Genomic DNA, 17,236 nt, shown 5'->3' with positions numbered 1-17,236 from the left:
CGATTTCCATCCGACTTGTGTGTTGTAACCCCACTCTCGTTGCTCCTTCATCTCCTCTTCAGCACATTATAAAGAGACTGCACTGCAGTGTTTGTGGAGATATTTGCACCTTTGTTACTTCATAAACACATGTACAGTATCAGTGCAGATGTTTTCATCGCATGTAACATTTTGATGCTGTTTTGGTGTGTGTCCAACACAAGAAACGTGACTTGCTGGTTTGACGTCCGTGTTTTGATGCTTTGCTGTCTTTTGTCGTCATTTATCTCAATGTCCTGTACTGTAATTGTTCACATTTCCCCGTGTGTCTAAAGTGCTTCAAAACTAAAATCAACAGCCCCTTTAGCTTTGTTTGTTTTACCAAAAAAAAAGTCTCAGAAAAATCAGCCAATATTTAAAACTAAGGAATAGAAATGTTAAAAGTTTAGTTTAAAACTTTGGATTTTTTTTTATCTGCATGGAGTGAATGCTCATTGGCATGCCGTACCATTGGTTCATGTCAGTTTTCTGTCTTCTCTGTCAAAGCTGTATAGTACCATAAGTTTGTTATTGCTGTGCATTTGTCTGCCTAATCCAGTAAAATATAACTGTTTGAACTGGTACTCTCCTTCTATCCAGACATTTAATAAAAACACATTTGTTCCAGTTGAGCTACCAAAATAACTTGGCAAAAATGTACGCTTGGTCAGTTTTTCTCTGATTACTTTTGGATAATCTGGCAATGAGAGAGTGTGCAAGTTCAGACAGACAACGGTCAGTCATGCTCCAGATCAAGCAGAGACTTGGAGAGGCCACGATGAAGATGACTGATTTATTCCTGCTTGAATTACACAAACTGTTTGGGAATACCTGCACTGTTAGAGAGATAATTGGACAGCAGTATCTGTTAAATGAAAGAAAAAGAAAAAGTCCTGTCTGAGCAGAGTGCCCATCAAAATATGGGTTTATAAGAATAATGTTTGTGTTTAGCATGTTACTGTCCAGGAAATAAACAGAAAGTGGTGGTCATTGTCACGCGCACACACTGAATGTCTGAGGTCATTTCCTGCCGACAAACAAACAAAATTATCAACGTTGAGATTTTTTCTTTCTTTCCAAGTCTCCTGTAGTTTTATCTATAATATATTTTATCTGTTTGATGTTTTGATTATATCCTGAAACTCGTGGAAACAGTGGCCCGTTGCACAAAAGTAATATCAAAGTTTAAGCCAGAATTTTCGTGTTATCCTTGATGGATTAATCCTTGATTCAGTTACACAAAAGAGGAGGCACATATGTTTCCTTGGAGAATAATCCCCTGAAACTAGCCTGGTCCTGACCCAGCTAAAGCTGAAGCTTAATTAATCTGTTCTTGTTTCTGAGCAGTCGGCGGTCGCTCCGATCAGAAACCAGTGTGTTCATTCAATCATTCAATTTTCTTACGTATGTATTTGCCTAATTTTTATTACATTGCATTAAAATATCACAGGTTCAATAACTACTGTCATTTTGACATCAAATAACTGTTTAAAACTAAATCCAGTCCTGATAATAGAAATAATAATGATAAAAATTTCAATATTCTTAGAATTGTGTGGTAATCGTTTATGATTATTGCACTGCTATTTTTTGATATGTGAGGTTTACTGAGTAGCCTACTTATCACTTCGGCTGTAGAGACAATTAGAAATGTGTGTGTAAGTTTTGCTAAAATCAGTACAATATGTGAGCAAACACCTTCCAAGTCATTTACACACGTCATCTGGACTGTACATCATCAGCTACAGTTCACCAGACTGCAGAATGTTCTTGTTCGAGTCCGACCAATATAGAAATTTTGGCTATCACTGATCCCGATATTGATATGAGACGGCGGCCGCCGATAACCGATATAATGGCTGAAGTATTTTGAGCTTTGTCCACCCCCAAGAATCTAAGAAAACGGCGAATGGGGCGGGGCTTGTTTATTTAGCGCGGCTGTTAGTAACCATGAAGCTAAGCAAAGAGTCACCTTATACCTAGACCCACACTGTGTTTACGAGTGGTGCACTGGTCATAGAAACAGTCTTCCCAACGTGCGTTCACGTTTTCTATCTTCCACTATTCACCATGAAGTTATCAAGTGTGTTAACATAAATATAAATAAAACAAAGAAACGCCCTTCCCTGTTCATTGTTTAAACGGGTCAGTCACATACAGTGAAGGCCTAATTATTGTTGACCGCAGCTGCGTATTTTTTCTTTGCAGTGAAGTAAAGATTTCAGACAAACAATGCATGTTGAGGATGACAAAGATAACGTTACAAACACTGATATATATTTACCGCTCTGTTAGATTTATTGTTCTGGATAAAGTTTTACAAGGCAATAGCCTATGCTGGTTATCTAAACGTTAGCTTGCTAACTTGAGAGGCATGTAGGTTATGGCCACCTGGTTGGAGGATTGAAGATAATTTGTTATTGTTGATTTATTTGACATATCAGTTAAAGTAAACTTACCATGCTCTGTTCAGCAAAAATATTCTACACAGTATTGCTCCCTGCTTCTTCTGTGCTGAATGTGAAAGTGAAACTTAAACTGAACAGCAACTACTTGAAAGTAGTCCATATGTGCCCTCTGATGGATACATTGTACAATTATGACTGGTTCCAGCATTTTAATGGTGAAAATTAGAAAACTTTATATCGGCGCATAATGGGACAATTATCACCAATGCCAATAGGTCCCCAAACATGTATATCAGCCTAAATTATCAGCCCTACTGATATATTGGTTGGGTTCTAGTTCGTGTTTACAAAAAAGTTTAAAAGAAACTTGTCCAGATGACATGATTTAACCTTCTTTTTTTATCTACCTGGATGATTGAGCTTACAAACATGTTTCTTGTATTTACCTTTCACTTGTTGCCAGGTGCGTTTTTGGCCACCACTCACATTTGTGCTATATGAACATTAAATGAAAAAAAAATATTTACTGTTGAAAATGATAAGAGGTTAAAATGAACTTGTCTTCTTTTGCAATATTTGAGGTGCTGCATCTTTTTTGCTTTTTCTTATATTATTTTCGGTCCAAAAGAGGAATATTTTGCCGTGGTCTCGTACTATTTATCTGAGATGTTCATAATTGCCAATGCACAAAATAAATTGAAATTGTGCAATGAATATTTATGGTTAATTTCCTACTCTACTCTAACTTCCACTGCTCATTTTTGAAGAAAAGTGTTCAGCTGTTAATTTTGAGATTACTTGAAAACAGATTCAGTTTTTGAAATGACTTACGCATTCAATCGGTCCGCTATAATTTGCCACTGTCTTTCTGTCTGCTTAATGTAGGCTGCAGTGTTTCCTATTTTAGTGAGCATGTGTTTCATCTCTTCATATGTATCCTTGATTATCCGTTGCTCCACTGAAGAGAAGTGGGATGCATGTATCTTTCTGTCCATGTTTAATCAGGAAATCTGTGATCTGCAGAGTGGATCTTATAGGGAAACCATGAGTTCAACCGAGCTGATTTAAACCTGGCCTGAAGTAGCGGCCCTCTTTCAGCATGGTTTGACGTTTGTGCGAGTTCATGGATTGTTCAAGTGCAGCTTCCTGCCGGCATCCTGGATGTATAAATCCTACTTTTGTGCAACGGGTCTCCAGACATGTTTAGGTGTTTATTAAAGTTGCTCTTAAACCTGCATCAAATAACAGACGAGAAGTTTTTTCCATGTGGGAAAATCTCAATCATCTAAAACAGCAGATTAGTTCTTCGGGGTTAAAACTTACTTCATAAAGGCTGCAGGGTACAACTTTTTCAGAGTGAGTTTGGAGAAGCGTTTGGAGGTTTCTGGAAGGACAACAGATAGGATGCTTCGCGTGCTCGTCATAGTATCAGATCCCGGCTCATTGAGCTGTAATTGCTTGTGGAGACGCTGACGTCTGGTGTAAATTGACTCCACAAGGACACACACACTTGAGCACTTGCAGATCACTATGAGTGTGTGAGGAGTGTGTGACAGGAGCTCAGGTAGTTACAGCTCGACTTACACAATGGAAGGTCTCATGACAGCGTCGCTGAGAGAACGGACGCACGATGTTTCTGTAACTTGACTCTGCTCGACACGAACTACAAACAAATACGCATGTGGGGAAAGTCTTGCATCATAATAATAACAGTGTTTGAGCTTTTTAAGAAAATGCAACTCTTTACGCTTTCAAATTAAGTATGTGATTTCAGGTATCACAGGTTTTATCTTGTTAAATTTTTTAAAGGTTGTATTTTCTGTCTGTTTTGTTCTCTTTTCACAAATACCAGGATTTCTCAAATGACGACACCAAACTGGAATACAATGTGGACGCTGACAATGGCATCGCCATGGAGGGTTATCTGTTTAAGAGGGCGAGTAACGCCTTTAAGACGTGGAACAGGTATTGTTGTTTAATCTAAAGCTTTATGAACGCTTCAAAAGTCGCCTAAACTGTAGTTCGTTACTACTCGGGTATGTTTAGGTGAAATAATGTTGCTGTGACAATCAAAATGGAACATTATGCGTTCTTAACTGTGTTTTGTTTTAATGTGGCTTCTTTGTTTTATATCTTGTAGCAAAACAAAGTAATAAAGTGTCGAATTGATTCCAGATGCTGATTTTTTTTTTAATCTAAAAGAAGTGATGCAAATAAATATGCCATCATTAGACAAAACAGGCCAGAGACATAACTAAAAGGTAACATTTGTTTAACTCTTAAGTCTTCAAAGCCATTTTAGGTTTATAAAAACAATGACAACCTTTATTAGCAGAGTTTATCTTGCTTATTCACCATCTCTTTGTTTATTTGTATAAAATCTGTCTTGGTATTTTCACATCGTCTTGTTTACAAGTAGGCAGATTTCAATGATCACATCCTTCCCCCACTCTTGGTTGATTATTTATCTGAACAATCACAAACAAAGTTCAAGACGAGTCATAAATGCTGCTATATTTCTTTAATAATGGTTCGATTCAATCAGGTCTTCTCAGTTTCCAATTTAAAGGCGTGCAGAGACAAATGAATGGAAGGATGTTTTGGAACATGACCGACTCAAAGCTCAGATGTTGATCTGCTGTTGTCTTTGTGAAGACTCCTGTAGAGGGAAATCATTATTGTCTTCTTCAGATTGTACTGTAATAATTTAGTTTCACGCCACACCAAGAGGATGTAAGAGCGAGTTATTTCAGGCAGCTGTGTGCGAGACCAGTTTTCCTAATTTACTTGCGATCTCTTTTCAGACGTTGGTTCTCTATCCAAAACAATCAGCTCGTTTACCAGAAGAAATTTAAGGTATGTTAAGTGACTCTCCCCACCAACCACATAGAAATATGCTTCCTTTGCAGCTGTCCCTTCATGTAGTTTTAGCGCTCTGCCACAGTTTAAGTTTAAGGAAATGTTGTAAACAGTTTGTGTGGTGTGCAGAAAACCACTGCTTTGTGCAGAGATGGGTTCCTGCACTGTTCTTGTAGTGAAATGCATCAATTAAATTCTAAAATACACTCACGCAGAGGTAGAGAAACACATTTACTTGAACTGTATCTTTGTCAGATTTTTTTAATCTCCTGAAGCTACCATTTGTGTTACATGTTAAAACCAATGGCACGAAAACATAACGTGACAGTTTGCTCTTACGACGTACAGGAGAGAGGAAAAAAGAACAAACCAACAAATTTGTTTGTTAAAACACCAAATCAAAAAATATTTTTACTTATTTTAAGTGTTTTTGACATTGTTCTAGCAAAATAACGGCTGCACAAACATGTTGTAGCCACCTGATGAAGCTTGTCATCACTGGCCTTAAGTTTTCTATACATTTATATTTAAATATTTACAGTAGTGTATGGAGAAAATAAACTATGAAGACATAAGAGATAAGATCACATTTGACCATTCTGTGTACATCTTATTTGTCTTCTGTCGGGGGTGAAATCAAGTTTTGAAAAGTTTAAATGTAACAATCCAACAAAGTTCAGTCAGGTCCGGATGGTTTCTTTTTTTTGTTGAGACGTTTTGTCCTTCATCCAAAGGACTTCATCATACCTGGATTATTGAGCATGAACTTTAATGTTTTAACCACTTTGGCTATGGCTGCCTCAGAGGAGTCGATGGGGGAGAGGGCGAGCCCCAGAAACCATCTTATCACCAACAAACTGGTTGACCCACGACAAAACATCTCATTAAAATAAAGAAACTGTCCAGATGATCTGACTGAACTTTGTTGGATTTTTCACCTGGATTATTGAGCATGAACTTTGATGTTTAATATAAGAAGTTTAGACATGAATTCATTTAAAGTAATTTGATATTGATTTTTCTTTCATTTGGTTTTAAAGTTACATTTTTTTCTACTTTTTCCTCAATGAATTTTAGTTTTTGGGTTAATATGGCACTTAGGTCAACTTTAAGTCATTTTAAATGTGAATTATAATTAAAGTTGATGATAAAATTACTCTGAAGGCACGTAAAAACGTTTTTCCTACAAATGTTTCATCTTGCTATCCATCTTTGTGTATTTTCAATGTTTGCGTAGTTTATGTGAACCACAATAGTCTTAGTTTTAAAAGGTTTTGAATTTTGTTGTGTAGAATATCAAGGAACCCTGAACTGTTTTTAATAAAAGACCCTCTGCTGACCCCTCAGGACACCCCGACAGTAGTGGTGGAAGACCTGAGATTATGCACAGTCAAACACTGTGAGGACATCGAGCGTCGCTTCTGTTTTGAAGTGGTTTCACCCACAAAGTAAGTTTAAGTCCCCGACATAATCAAAGTCTGGAAAACAACCAAAAATCAAACATGGACATTTAGAGCAGCACTGTATCCACTAGACGCGGCCACAGCCACGGTGTTTTAGCTGACAGCTGCTGTGTGACGTTTGTGCCCCTGCAGGAGCTGTATGATGCAGGCCGACTCAGAGAAGCTGCGACAAGCTTGGATCAAAGCTGTCCAGAACAGCATCGCCACCGCCTTCCGCGACAAGGGAGACAACGGCGAGGTAAAACCAAACTAAATGGAGTGGGTCTTTTAAAGAATAAGTGATGAATCGATGTGGCAGCAGACAAATTGTAATTTCATATTCAATAACTGTACACTGAGGTACCAGTAAATCAAGTAAAATGGAGTTATATATTTTTTTCAGTGCATCTCCTCCCACCGATGCTTCTTCCACAATACTCAAGTGTAATTTTTTTTAATGAATTCTGTGTTATCAATTTTGGAGACTGAGCATTTTCTTTCCTGTGCTAGAAGCTGGACAGGAAGTCCTCTACATCGACAGGGAGTCTGGACTCTGGAGGGGAGCCGAAGGAGAGGTCACTGAAAGGAGAGAGCGCCTTGCAGAAGGTCCTGGCTATCCCTGGCAACTCCTGCTGCTGCGACTGCGGTCAGCCAGATCCCCGCTGGGCCAGCATCAATCTGGGCATCACCCTCTGTATACAGTGCTCTGGCATCCACAGGTACGAGACCTGTTTTACAAAATGTGTTTTTAAATTCCCACAGAAACCAGAAGAAATGGAAAATTAAAGCTCTAAGGAGAAACATCATATAGGAAATGGGGAAAAATAACTGAAAGGAAGGAATGCTTTCCAGAGAAAATTAAAATTAATCAACAAAGTGAACTCTTAGAGTATAATTTATTAATCTTTCTGAAATTTTGTCATAGTGAAGTTCACTTGGAGTTTAATTTATCTCTGTGAAAGCTTTAAATAATTAAATTATCTTTGCTTTTGTTAGCTTTAGGAAACAATCCACAGCAGCATGGTGTGAAAGGCTTCTTTGCAGTGTTTGGCCTTTGGGGATTTATTAAATGAAAACTCACTGTTATATAAACTCAGTCTGTTTAGGATGTTGCGACCTCTTTGATTACTTTTCAGAGTAAAGTTAATTAAAGTTTATTTGGGTTAAAAGTGCTCAGGTCAGTTCCCATGCTCTCAGTTTGAAGCTGTAATCATCTGGTTAGATTTCTTGCTCCTGTTGTGATTTTCAATAAGCGAAGTGGCTTTAGTGGCAATTATCATTTACACAGTGTGTGTGTGTGTGTGCGTGCGTGCGTGCGTGCGTGCGTGCGTGCGTGTGTGTGTGTGTTTGTGCGTGCATGCGTGCATGTGCGTGTGTGATGCCTTAAGGTACATGACTATAACTAATCTGGATTGTATTTGTAGTCTGAATAATTTCCTTTCACCTGTAGAAAAACAAATGCAACTGATAAGTTATTTTTAAAGATGTTTTCATCAGTGATTATTTTATTCTGCTTTAATTAAATGGTCCAGTGGTTCATCTTAAGACGTTTGATTTCTGGTGTTCAGTTGTTGGTTGCAGATACAGTCAGCAGCATTTTGCAGGTATTTCCTCAATTTTCATCAAAAATGTGACTGATGTCAGAGAACCAGTACACATGGCTTTTTTTATTTGTGAACTTATCTACAATTAAAGTAATATGGCAGCTTTTCATCAGAGAATACAATCTCCACATGAAAGTACAGTTTTTATGATAAAAGTTCAACATTCTCCAGAAGGATTTAACTTTCAGCTAATGAAAGCATGGTGGGTGAAGGCATTGTGTCTTTAATGTCATTTATTTCCTCTACAGGAGTTTGGGAGTACATTTCTCTAAGGTTCGATCTTTGACTCTGGACACCTGGGAGCCAGAACTACTCAAGGTGAGGGCCTGAACAGTTCATACTCGTTTACTGACATATTTTAAGTTAAGTGCTGAAAGTTATTTCTCGTTCCATTATTTGTTTGTTTTTTTAATGCAGTGAAAGGATTTATTTCTATTTTAAATATTTTACAGTTGATGTGTGAGCTGGGAAACAAAGTGATCAACCAGATCTATGAAGCTCGGCGAGAGGAGTTGGGAGCCAGGAAGCCACAGCCAGGAGACCCCAGGTACACAAAAATGCACATGCACACGCAGTGATAGTTTTATTTATAGATGTCAGTGCTGAAAGGTGGATTTCTTCAGCAAGTATTGTGCAGGACAGGAAGTTCTTCTGGTTTCTGCTGGACAAGTTCTGCTAAAAGTTTCTTCCTCGTGAGGGAGTTTTTCCTTTCTACTGTCGCCTTCATGCTCGCTCAAGATGAGAGTTCTGTGATGAAGTTAAACTCAAAGCAGTCTGCTCCTCAGATAAATAATGTTAACTTACTTTATATATATATGAATGTTTCTGTTCCGTGCCCTGACATGACTTCTGTCGTGACTTGCCGCTCTATAAATAAACTGAATTGAATTGAAGTCATGTGATGAATTAAACGTATTTTTTCAAACAGACATGAGGTGGAGGCCTACATCAAAGCCAAATATGTGGATCGACGGTTTGTTCGCCGGCCGTCAGACGAGGAGCTTCGAAACAAAGTCGTTTCTCTGAGCAAACAGGAAAAACGACTGAGCAGCAGCTCTGAGCACCTGCCTCCAAAACCGCCTCCCCCCACGCCAAAACTTCAGCCAAGTTCTCATGCGTCAGGGCAGCCAGGTAGATGCAAAACAATTTATTTTTTCTTTTGATCCACTGCACCTTCATATTTTTTTATGATTTCATTATTCTTCCACATTACAGACTGAGATGATTATAACAAAATGGAACTGTAGATATTGGAACATTTTCTTGTACTTCTTCAGACACCAAACTTTGCAGCTTCAAGACAGAAGAAAGAGCACTGCATGATAAATTTATACCACGTGATATTTGTGCTCCATTGACATACTGTGTGTTCTGTGAACAGCATATGTCTGAACCCTCTCTGCCTTCACATTGCTTGCCGTAGTCTGTCTTTTTTCCAGCATTAGCTGAGCCTGTAGTCTAACCATCTGTTCCCTGCTTTCTTCTTTCTCTCCTCTTTCATACACCCCATTCCTCCCATGGCTGCTCTCTGCTTCTGGACTAACCCCACTGCTCATACCGCTGACCTCAAAACTCCCCTTACCATCTTATATTCACCTCCGTCCTGTAATATCCTTATTCCCATCATCCCTGGCGTAGCTGCTGCCAGCGGCACCAAGGCCCGCCGTGATTCTCTCTTCTGTCCTGATGAGCTTGACTCGCTCTTCTCCTACTTTGACACCTCCCACAAGCTCAGGAGCAGTAAGTACTAAAAGCTGAGTGCTTTGCTTGCTTTCCATCCCCCCCCCCCCCCCCCCCTTTTCATTCGACTGTACTTCTCTGGGGTTGTGGAGTAACACCTCCTTTATCCCTTTCTTAATTCCTTCCTCGTCCAGACCTTCTGACTGACCCATGCTCCAAAACATAACGCTTTGTGTTTCCTGAGGAGGGCAGTGTTTCACTCACTCATTGTTTTTGGTCAGTGTTTGGCATTTGTGTGTCTGTGTCGTCATCCTTTCAGTGTTTAGGGGACTGGCTCTTAAGGTGATGGAGTGGATCTGTTATCAAAAGTCTCTTTCTGTCTGTTTATGGTAAAATATTAGGAATACCTTTTGCTTAATCAGGCTGGAGAAATACACGTGTATAAATACATTAAATATATCAAACATTCATAGGCTTATTTTTGATTAGGGGCTAAAATAGCTTTGCTCAACTCAAATCAGCAGGAAGGTGTTCCTTTTATTTCAACACTTGGTCATGGCAGAACTGCGTTCTTCATGTAGTGATTCAGATGGTTTGTTTCCAGTGAAAAGAGAAGACAGTGGCATTCAGAACAGTGCTGATGGGAGCGGGGAGATGTTGGCCACCACTCCATCCAGTAACAGCTTGGCGGACGCAGGTACGGCACACGCCTGTTGTCACATCCGGGCTTTTTAAGATTTCAGTATCTTAAGGGAGAAATGGAAAAGGTGGATGACTGTTTGGCTGAATCTCAGACTTTTAAAAAAAAACTAATGTGTTTATGGTCTATTGTTCCACTGAAAGAAAAGAATTTCAGCTGCTTACAATCCTAAATATTTCCTATATGCTCTAGAATTGTTCCGCTCAAGATGGCTGCATGTTGGAGTAGCTGTTACTTTCATTCTCATTTATTGCTTCTGAAAACTTTAATTCCTCTTCTTTATGGATGTAAATTGCTTTTTTCGGATGATTATTTCCTCTGGTATCGGATGCTGTGCAGCTGGAAGGATTTTTACTGAAACCTTTTTACTTTTGGGCATTTGTTATGTAGCGTAACCATAGCAACAACATGTTTTTTAACGACAAGAAGCAGCTAATTAACATCTCAAAAACTCAAATATCTCAGCTACACCCCCAAGTCCCAAATGAGTTGAAAAAGAGGCGCCGTGGATGAATTCCCGTCAACCTGGTGGTGGTGCTCAAGTACCTGATCGCAGGAGGTCCCTCCTGCTCACAGCTATCAGCATCTATAACAACTCTTGAATTAAACCAGGCTGATGAGCTACGACAACATTAATCCCTTTGAGATTAATAAAGTATTTTTGAATTGAATTGAATACGTAATGTCAAAGTTTAGTATTGTTAGTAGCCCGAATTTTGTTTCCAATTAATTTTCTAAGCCATATTTTTGCAAAAAAAGAAACCACTGAGCACACTGAGCTTTGTTTAGATTAACGTATCTGTCGTTACATATTCTAGACGCTGCTGAGGCTCCCTCCATGCCCGCAACACTTCCTCCCCCGTCCCCTTGCAAGGAAGTGGTTTTCTACGAGCCTAAGGAGTACAGCCCGGGTCTGCAGCTCTACTGGGCGTCGTGCGCCCGCAGCCTGCCGGACATGGCTGAGGCGCTGGCCCATGGAGCCGTGGTCAACTGGGTCAACACGGACGAGGACAAGAAGACGCCGCTCATCATGGCCGTGCACGGGGTTAGTATGAACACAGGAAGTCCAGTATGTTGGTGTTTTCTTCAATTAGTTGAGCAGATGTTGTTAATTTGGTTACTTTTTTAAAATTAAAGTCATAAATGTGCTGCATTTTAAGTGTGTACAAACTGATCTTGCGGTTAATTTCAGGGCTCGCTGGTCACGTGTGAGTTTCTGCTCCAAAACGCGGCAAACGTGAACCAACAGGACGCTCAGGGCAGAGGACCGCTGCACCACGCAACCACGCTGGGACACACAGGGTTTGTTTATGCGTCATCCTCCTTTACCACAGCGCCACTGTCACACAGGGGCTACAAAAACAGCTTAACCTAACTCTGCTTTCTGTTACAGGCAGGTTTGTTTATTCCTGAAAAGAGGAGCGAACCAAAACGCTGCAGACATCGATGAGAAGACGCCCCTGAGCATAGCAGTGGAGGCAGCAAATGCAGACATCGTCACGTTGTGAGCTTCATTTTTTTTATTAAAACCATGAACTTTGGGTGCATTTATTACTCAGATGTTGTCTTCAGATATCTGTGTTATATTTAAATACATTTATGATATTATATGTTATTAGCATTTGGAACAGCTTCATAATAATTTAATAATTGTTTCAATTGATGCAAATATGTGTTTTACGTTATGTTTTATTTATTTTAATATTGCCCAAGTTCTTCATTAACCATTATGTAACATCTTTACGAATGAATTGTGATCATTTAAGCATATTAAAAACAAAATATTTTCAGCATTTTCTGTTTGTAGATCTTAAACATGCAACTTTGTTCAAATTTGATAATACGAAGGTTTTTATTTGTAAAAAATTAGAAACTTTGAAGTTGAATTGTGACTTTTGTTGTTGTTGTTGTGACCCTTTTAATATGACTGGTTGTTAATTTTAATAAGAAGCCTGGTCTGTTTCATTTTTGCGTCTGCCTGTAACTTCCTGTTTTCTTTCTTCAAATTTCAGGCTGCGATTGGCAAAGATGAACGAGGAGATGCGGGAGGCGGAGGGGCCCTACAACCCATCAGGTCAATATAACTCCAACAGCCCCACCGAGATGCAGTACAGAAAGTGCATGCAGGAGTTTATTAGCCTGCAGCTGGATGAGTCTGATTAGAGACAGAACGTTTGTGTTGCACAGCAGGATTATGTTCAGTAAAAGCAGCAGATTAGATGAAACTCACAAATTGGCACAAGTTTTCTTAAAGAGACTCCCCATTCCCTTGATTGTAACGACTGACCTGAAGCTGGTCTGAGTCCTGCGTGCTGCTCAGTCTGATGGTTCTTCCAGCTGCTGCACTAAGTTGTAGTTCAGCATCAGGTGTGCAATGTAAACATGAAAAGCCATCGAATCTGATCTATAATGAAAAGATGTGTTCCAAAGTGGTGCAGCTTTTCCTTCACGTGACTGTTACTTTTTGTGTTGTAGCACAAAACCTAAAGAAACAGTCACCGTCTTTATTTTTTTAAGTTTAGATATTATATATTTCTTTGTTTTAAAGATATTTATGTATATTATACCAGCTGGTAGAAAATAATCTGATCTAATAGTAACTGCCACTAGTATTTAGTGACGCCCAGACCTCAGAGACTCTTATATCCACCAGTTTTACAGCAATAATAATTATTATTATTATAATCCAGAATTCTGAATTATACAAAACATGTTTTATCTATAAGCTCTTATCATTCATTTTCAATAGACTTGTCAAATAATATGCACATTCCTGTCGATGGTTATGCAACTTCTGTACATTTTCTGTATCTGTATGGTTCTAATTTGAAGTCTTAATTTCCTTCAGGGCCTGTTTACTTGTTTTATTGTTCAAACTGGATGCATCTTGCTGTTTTTACATATGTGGTCTGCAAAAAAAAATATTGTAGAGGGTTTTTTTTCTTTTATAAATTAACTCTAGGATCTGTACTGTAGTTTACTTGCTGTAAATGATTCATATGTGTTTGACTCAGTAAGCAGAGTTTAGAGCAGATGGAGACTGGCTGCACGGGGATGAGTGACACGACGACTCCTTGTGGTTTTCTGTTCGCTCGTTTTCACTTTTGCGTATGAAGATTTTGTGTCTTGGTTATAGTCAGTTACGTGTGCTTGCTTGTTGCTCGAAATCACAAGAAATCCAAAATTGTAAGACGAAGGGCCTTTCAGTGCCGCAGCAGTGATTGTCAGGAATGTTACTGGATTTCTGTACAGAAACAGATGTATCTGTGAAAAACTTTGTTTTTACTTCTGTTTTCTGTGTAGGTGAATCAAATGTGAGCTTTAAACACACATAAGTCTAGATTTTCTGGGAGCATGTGGGATGAGATGAGCATGCTGCTGACTGAGTTTCATCTCATCCTGCCTCTAATCATGACGAGGGCTTCGAGGCACTTTGAATAAATGGTTGTAGGAAGCGGAGCGGCGCCCCCGGCTACAAATGTAAAAGTGACTGCAGTTATTGAGTGATGAGGCCGTTCTTACAGCACCCTGAGGATTACAGGTAGAAATTCAGAACTTGGTCCATCAGTTTACAAAACTGTTCGCACAAATTCACAGCAGAAATAAAAATAAATAACTCCAATGGGGGGGGGGGGGGTGCGTGCTGCCATGTGTTTTTGGAACACAATCATCTCAGTGCATCATGGTACTTTTTTAAGCCTCAAATAACTAATTAAAGCTAAGTGTATAAAAATGCATATTTGAACATGTAAAAGGCAAAAACAACAAAAAAAGTGAAAAACAAGAAAATGTCCCGTTTGTTCTTAAAAATGGTGCTTTATCTGTGTTTCGCTCGTTGTATTTTATTTTTGTCGACTGGGTTGCCGCCTGCTAGCTTAGCACTACGTTGCTGCCGGTTTTTATTGGGGTGGGGGTCGACAAGGCGGAGTCACGTCTGTGTTGTTGCTAGCTTAGCGCTACGTTGCAGCTGGTTTTCGATGGTGGGGTATGCAAAGCAGAGAAGTACGTCAGTAGCGTTTTTGCTAGCACGTTTGTATTGCGCCCCGCGCTGCATCAATACCAACAGTTGTCAACGGTGGGTGGGGTTGGTGGTTCGGTAGGCAGGGCGCTCTGTTCTTTGATGGGGCGGGGCACCCCGCTTGTGTAATGGCAGGGGAAACACTATATCCAGCCACTAGTGAGCGTCTGTGGTTTTATCTTTGGCTTCTGGACTTGACTTTAGTTAGGGGCTGTGGTCTAGCAGTTCTTGAGGTTGCGAGTTTGAGTCCAGGCCACGTCAGGAAGGACCTCGGGCGTAAAACAATTGCTAAATCTTTTATGCGAGTTCACTCTCTGTAGCAACCCCTGAAGAACGGAGCAGCCGAAAGAAATGTACTTTTTACTTGTTTTTAGTCATCGTAAACATCACCCTGACGAGTCACAGTAACACTGGAGTCAGGGTGCAGCAGGTGTTGTGCTTGATTTTGTTTTCAGTTTGCACAGGGTAAAAGACGAGAACACAAAACCAAAAGTCGGACGAGGGTCGAGGGACTGTAGACAATCAGGATGTACAGAAAATCCACACTCGCATACTGTAATAATAAATTTAATACATTTTTAATTTGAGTGCACGGTTAAGTAAACTGAAGGGACCTGATTCTTACAGCATTATGACCCCCCCCCCCCCCCCAGGTGTTGTGTACTCGTGCTAACCTCAAGAGGGCGCACTAACATCTCATATCTGTTCGTGCTGCTGACTCGTATTTGTTTTACAAAGTGGAATCTGGACTTAAATGACTAAAAAGGAGATGAAAACCACTTCTGCTCACAGTCGTTATTTTACAGATTTACTGTGCATCAGAAGCTGCAGTGAACGTGTTTAAGGGAAGTTTTTGTTTCAAGCAGCAGCTTCATGTTTGTGTGAGAGGCTCTTTGTGTCTTCTGTTAGAGAGAGGAAGACTTGGTGTTTATCTCCAATCAGCTGCTGAACGAGGGCAGATGTTCAGGTGGAATGAATGTACCAGAGAACTTTGCCACCTCTTTATTGATTGATTGATTGATTTGAATTGGTCTTTTGATTCAGCGGTTTGATGAGTAGACATGCAGAGCAGTGGTTTTTAATCTCAGGGTTGCTTCAGAAATATTTTTAGTCTTTTAAACAACTAAATGACTTCTATGTGATTTTTAAAAATCAGTAAAATAAAGAGATTGTTTCCTAAAGCTCGTCCAGATTGAGAACCACTGGTCAGTGAATGCTCTTCCTTCTCTGTAACGTATTCATCTCATCCTCTTCTGCTGTCATGTTCTCCGTTTTGTACTTTGCTTTTCATCCCTCGCTCTCCTCCCCAGAGTCTGTGCCTTTTCTTCTGTTCTCGTTCTTTTCTTTGGGGTGCCGAGGCGAACACAGCTGTATTTTTGTACATAAACTTCTGCACTTTAAAAGCAATACAGTTGTTGATGAAACCAGACGTCTGTGGGCTTTTCTTTCTGAGTGGATTTCCTGTTTCCTCGCCAGCTCTTTTACGTGTTCTGTTCTTCTTTGCTGCTCTGCGTTGTTCTGTTTCGTATTTCGAGCCACGCCAGCGCTCCGACAGGTAACTTTTTACCTTTTTTTAAAATTCTTGTTGACGCTGATGACACTTTGTCTGCATGATCCTCCAAACTCTGAATGTTTTATCCTATTTCTTCCTGAAATATATTTTATAGATTCTTTTTTTCTGATTAGTTACAGCAGCTGCAGATCTTTTTGTGATTCTGCTGTTACTGACGTCCGTTTTCCTTGTCTTCCCAGGAGATGAAACCTACCAGGACATCTTCCAAGATTTCACCCACATGGCCTCAAACGATCCGGACAAACTAAACCGCTACCCGTACGACCCGCAGAAACCCTGACACGCACCACGCTGCAGAGGTCATGCTGACTCCATCTTGATGCAAGTTTAAAAAAAAAAAACAAAGTCCTGGAACAAGGTTGAGTTTTCCCTCCAGCGTCACGCAGGAGCATCTGCGTTAAAGCCTCGGATGCAGCTGAAGCTCCTTCTCATCACCATCTGAAGGTTTTGTCGACAACTACAAGCACTCGGATCTATTTTTTTAAGCTTTTCAGTTGGACCTCTTAGAGCAGGCGAATGGTACAAGGTTGAAGCCAATTTAAAGGTTTTAAGACAAACTCTGAATGTAAAAAAAAAAAAAAGGTTCATCAGTTTCTCATGTGACTACTTTACAGTCAAAGATAATTTCTTTTAAAATATATAAGCGCTGCGTCCAATCTGTAAAAACAAGTCCCTGACCGATGATTAATGATCTTTTTCTTCCTGTCTTCTGTTGGATTTCAGCTTCTGTTTATTCCTTTAGAAACTCTACACCAGGGTTATTCAACTGGTGGCCCAGGGGCCAAATCAGGCCCACGGGTGAGCGCAGTTCAGCGCACAAATGTGTTCATTTTTAAATAAAACTAGATTTTAAATCATTAAACAAACAAACAAACTTAATGACAATAACTGCTGGATGTCCGGACCCTGGGTTCTTAGCTTTTAGTAACTGTGG

The 17,236-nt window shown here is 39.7% G+C and overlaps 1 protein-coding gene across 1 annotated transcript in view; it reads left to right on the top strand.

Annotated features, from left to right (window-relative positions):
* The window catches only part of LOC119430619 (arf-GAP with coiled-coil, ANK repeat and PH domain-containing protein 2), a 58,825-nt gene extending 41,871 nt beyond the window's left edge, over window positions 1-16,954 (top strand). Inside the window, exons 10-23 of the mRNA XM_037698054.1 lie at window positions 4,279-4,391; window positions 5,231-5,282; window positions 6,633-6,733; window positions 6,881-6,986; window positions 7,238-7,446; window positions 8,580-8,649; window positions 8,784-8,878; window positions 9,260-9,462; window positions 10,616-10,708; window positions 11,530-11,756; window positions 11,904-12,013; window positions 12,105-12,215; window positions 12,724-12,785; window positions 16,482-16,954. Coding sequence (XP_037553982.1) covers window positions 4,279-4,391; window positions 5,231-5,282; window positions 6,633-6,733; window positions 6,881-6,986; window positions 7,238-7,446; window positions 8,580-8,649; window positions 8,784-8,878; window positions 9,260-9,462; window positions 10,616-10,708; window positions 11,530-11,756; window positions 11,904-12,013; window positions 12,105-12,215; window positions 12,724-12,785; window positions 16,482-16,582 — 1,653 coding nt within the window. The 3' untranslated portion in view covers window positions 16,583-16,954. The remainder of the gene's footprint in view (window positions 1-4,278; window positions 4,392-5,230; window positions 5,283-6,632; window positions 6,734-6,880; window positions 6,987-7,237; window positions 7,447-8,579; window positions 8,650-8,783; window positions 8,879-9,259; window positions 9,463-10,615; window positions 10,709-11,529; window positions 11,757-11,903; window positions 12,014-12,104; window positions 12,216-12,723; window positions 12,786-16,481) is intronic.
* The last annotated feature ends 282 nt before the right edge of the window (window positions 16,955-17,236 follow it).

The sequence above is a fragment of the Nematolebias whitei genome, chromosome 3 (genome assembly GCF_014905685.2).
Source record: "Nematolebias whitei isolate Nwh7 chromosome 3, NemWhi1, whole genome shotgun sequence".
In the NCBI taxonomy this organism is placed as follows: domain Eukaryota; kingdom Metazoa; phylum Chordata; class Actinopteri; order Cyprinodontiformes; family Rivulidae; genus Nematolebias; species Nematolebias whitei.
This window is presented reverse-complemented; position numbering and strand designations above follow the sequence as displayed.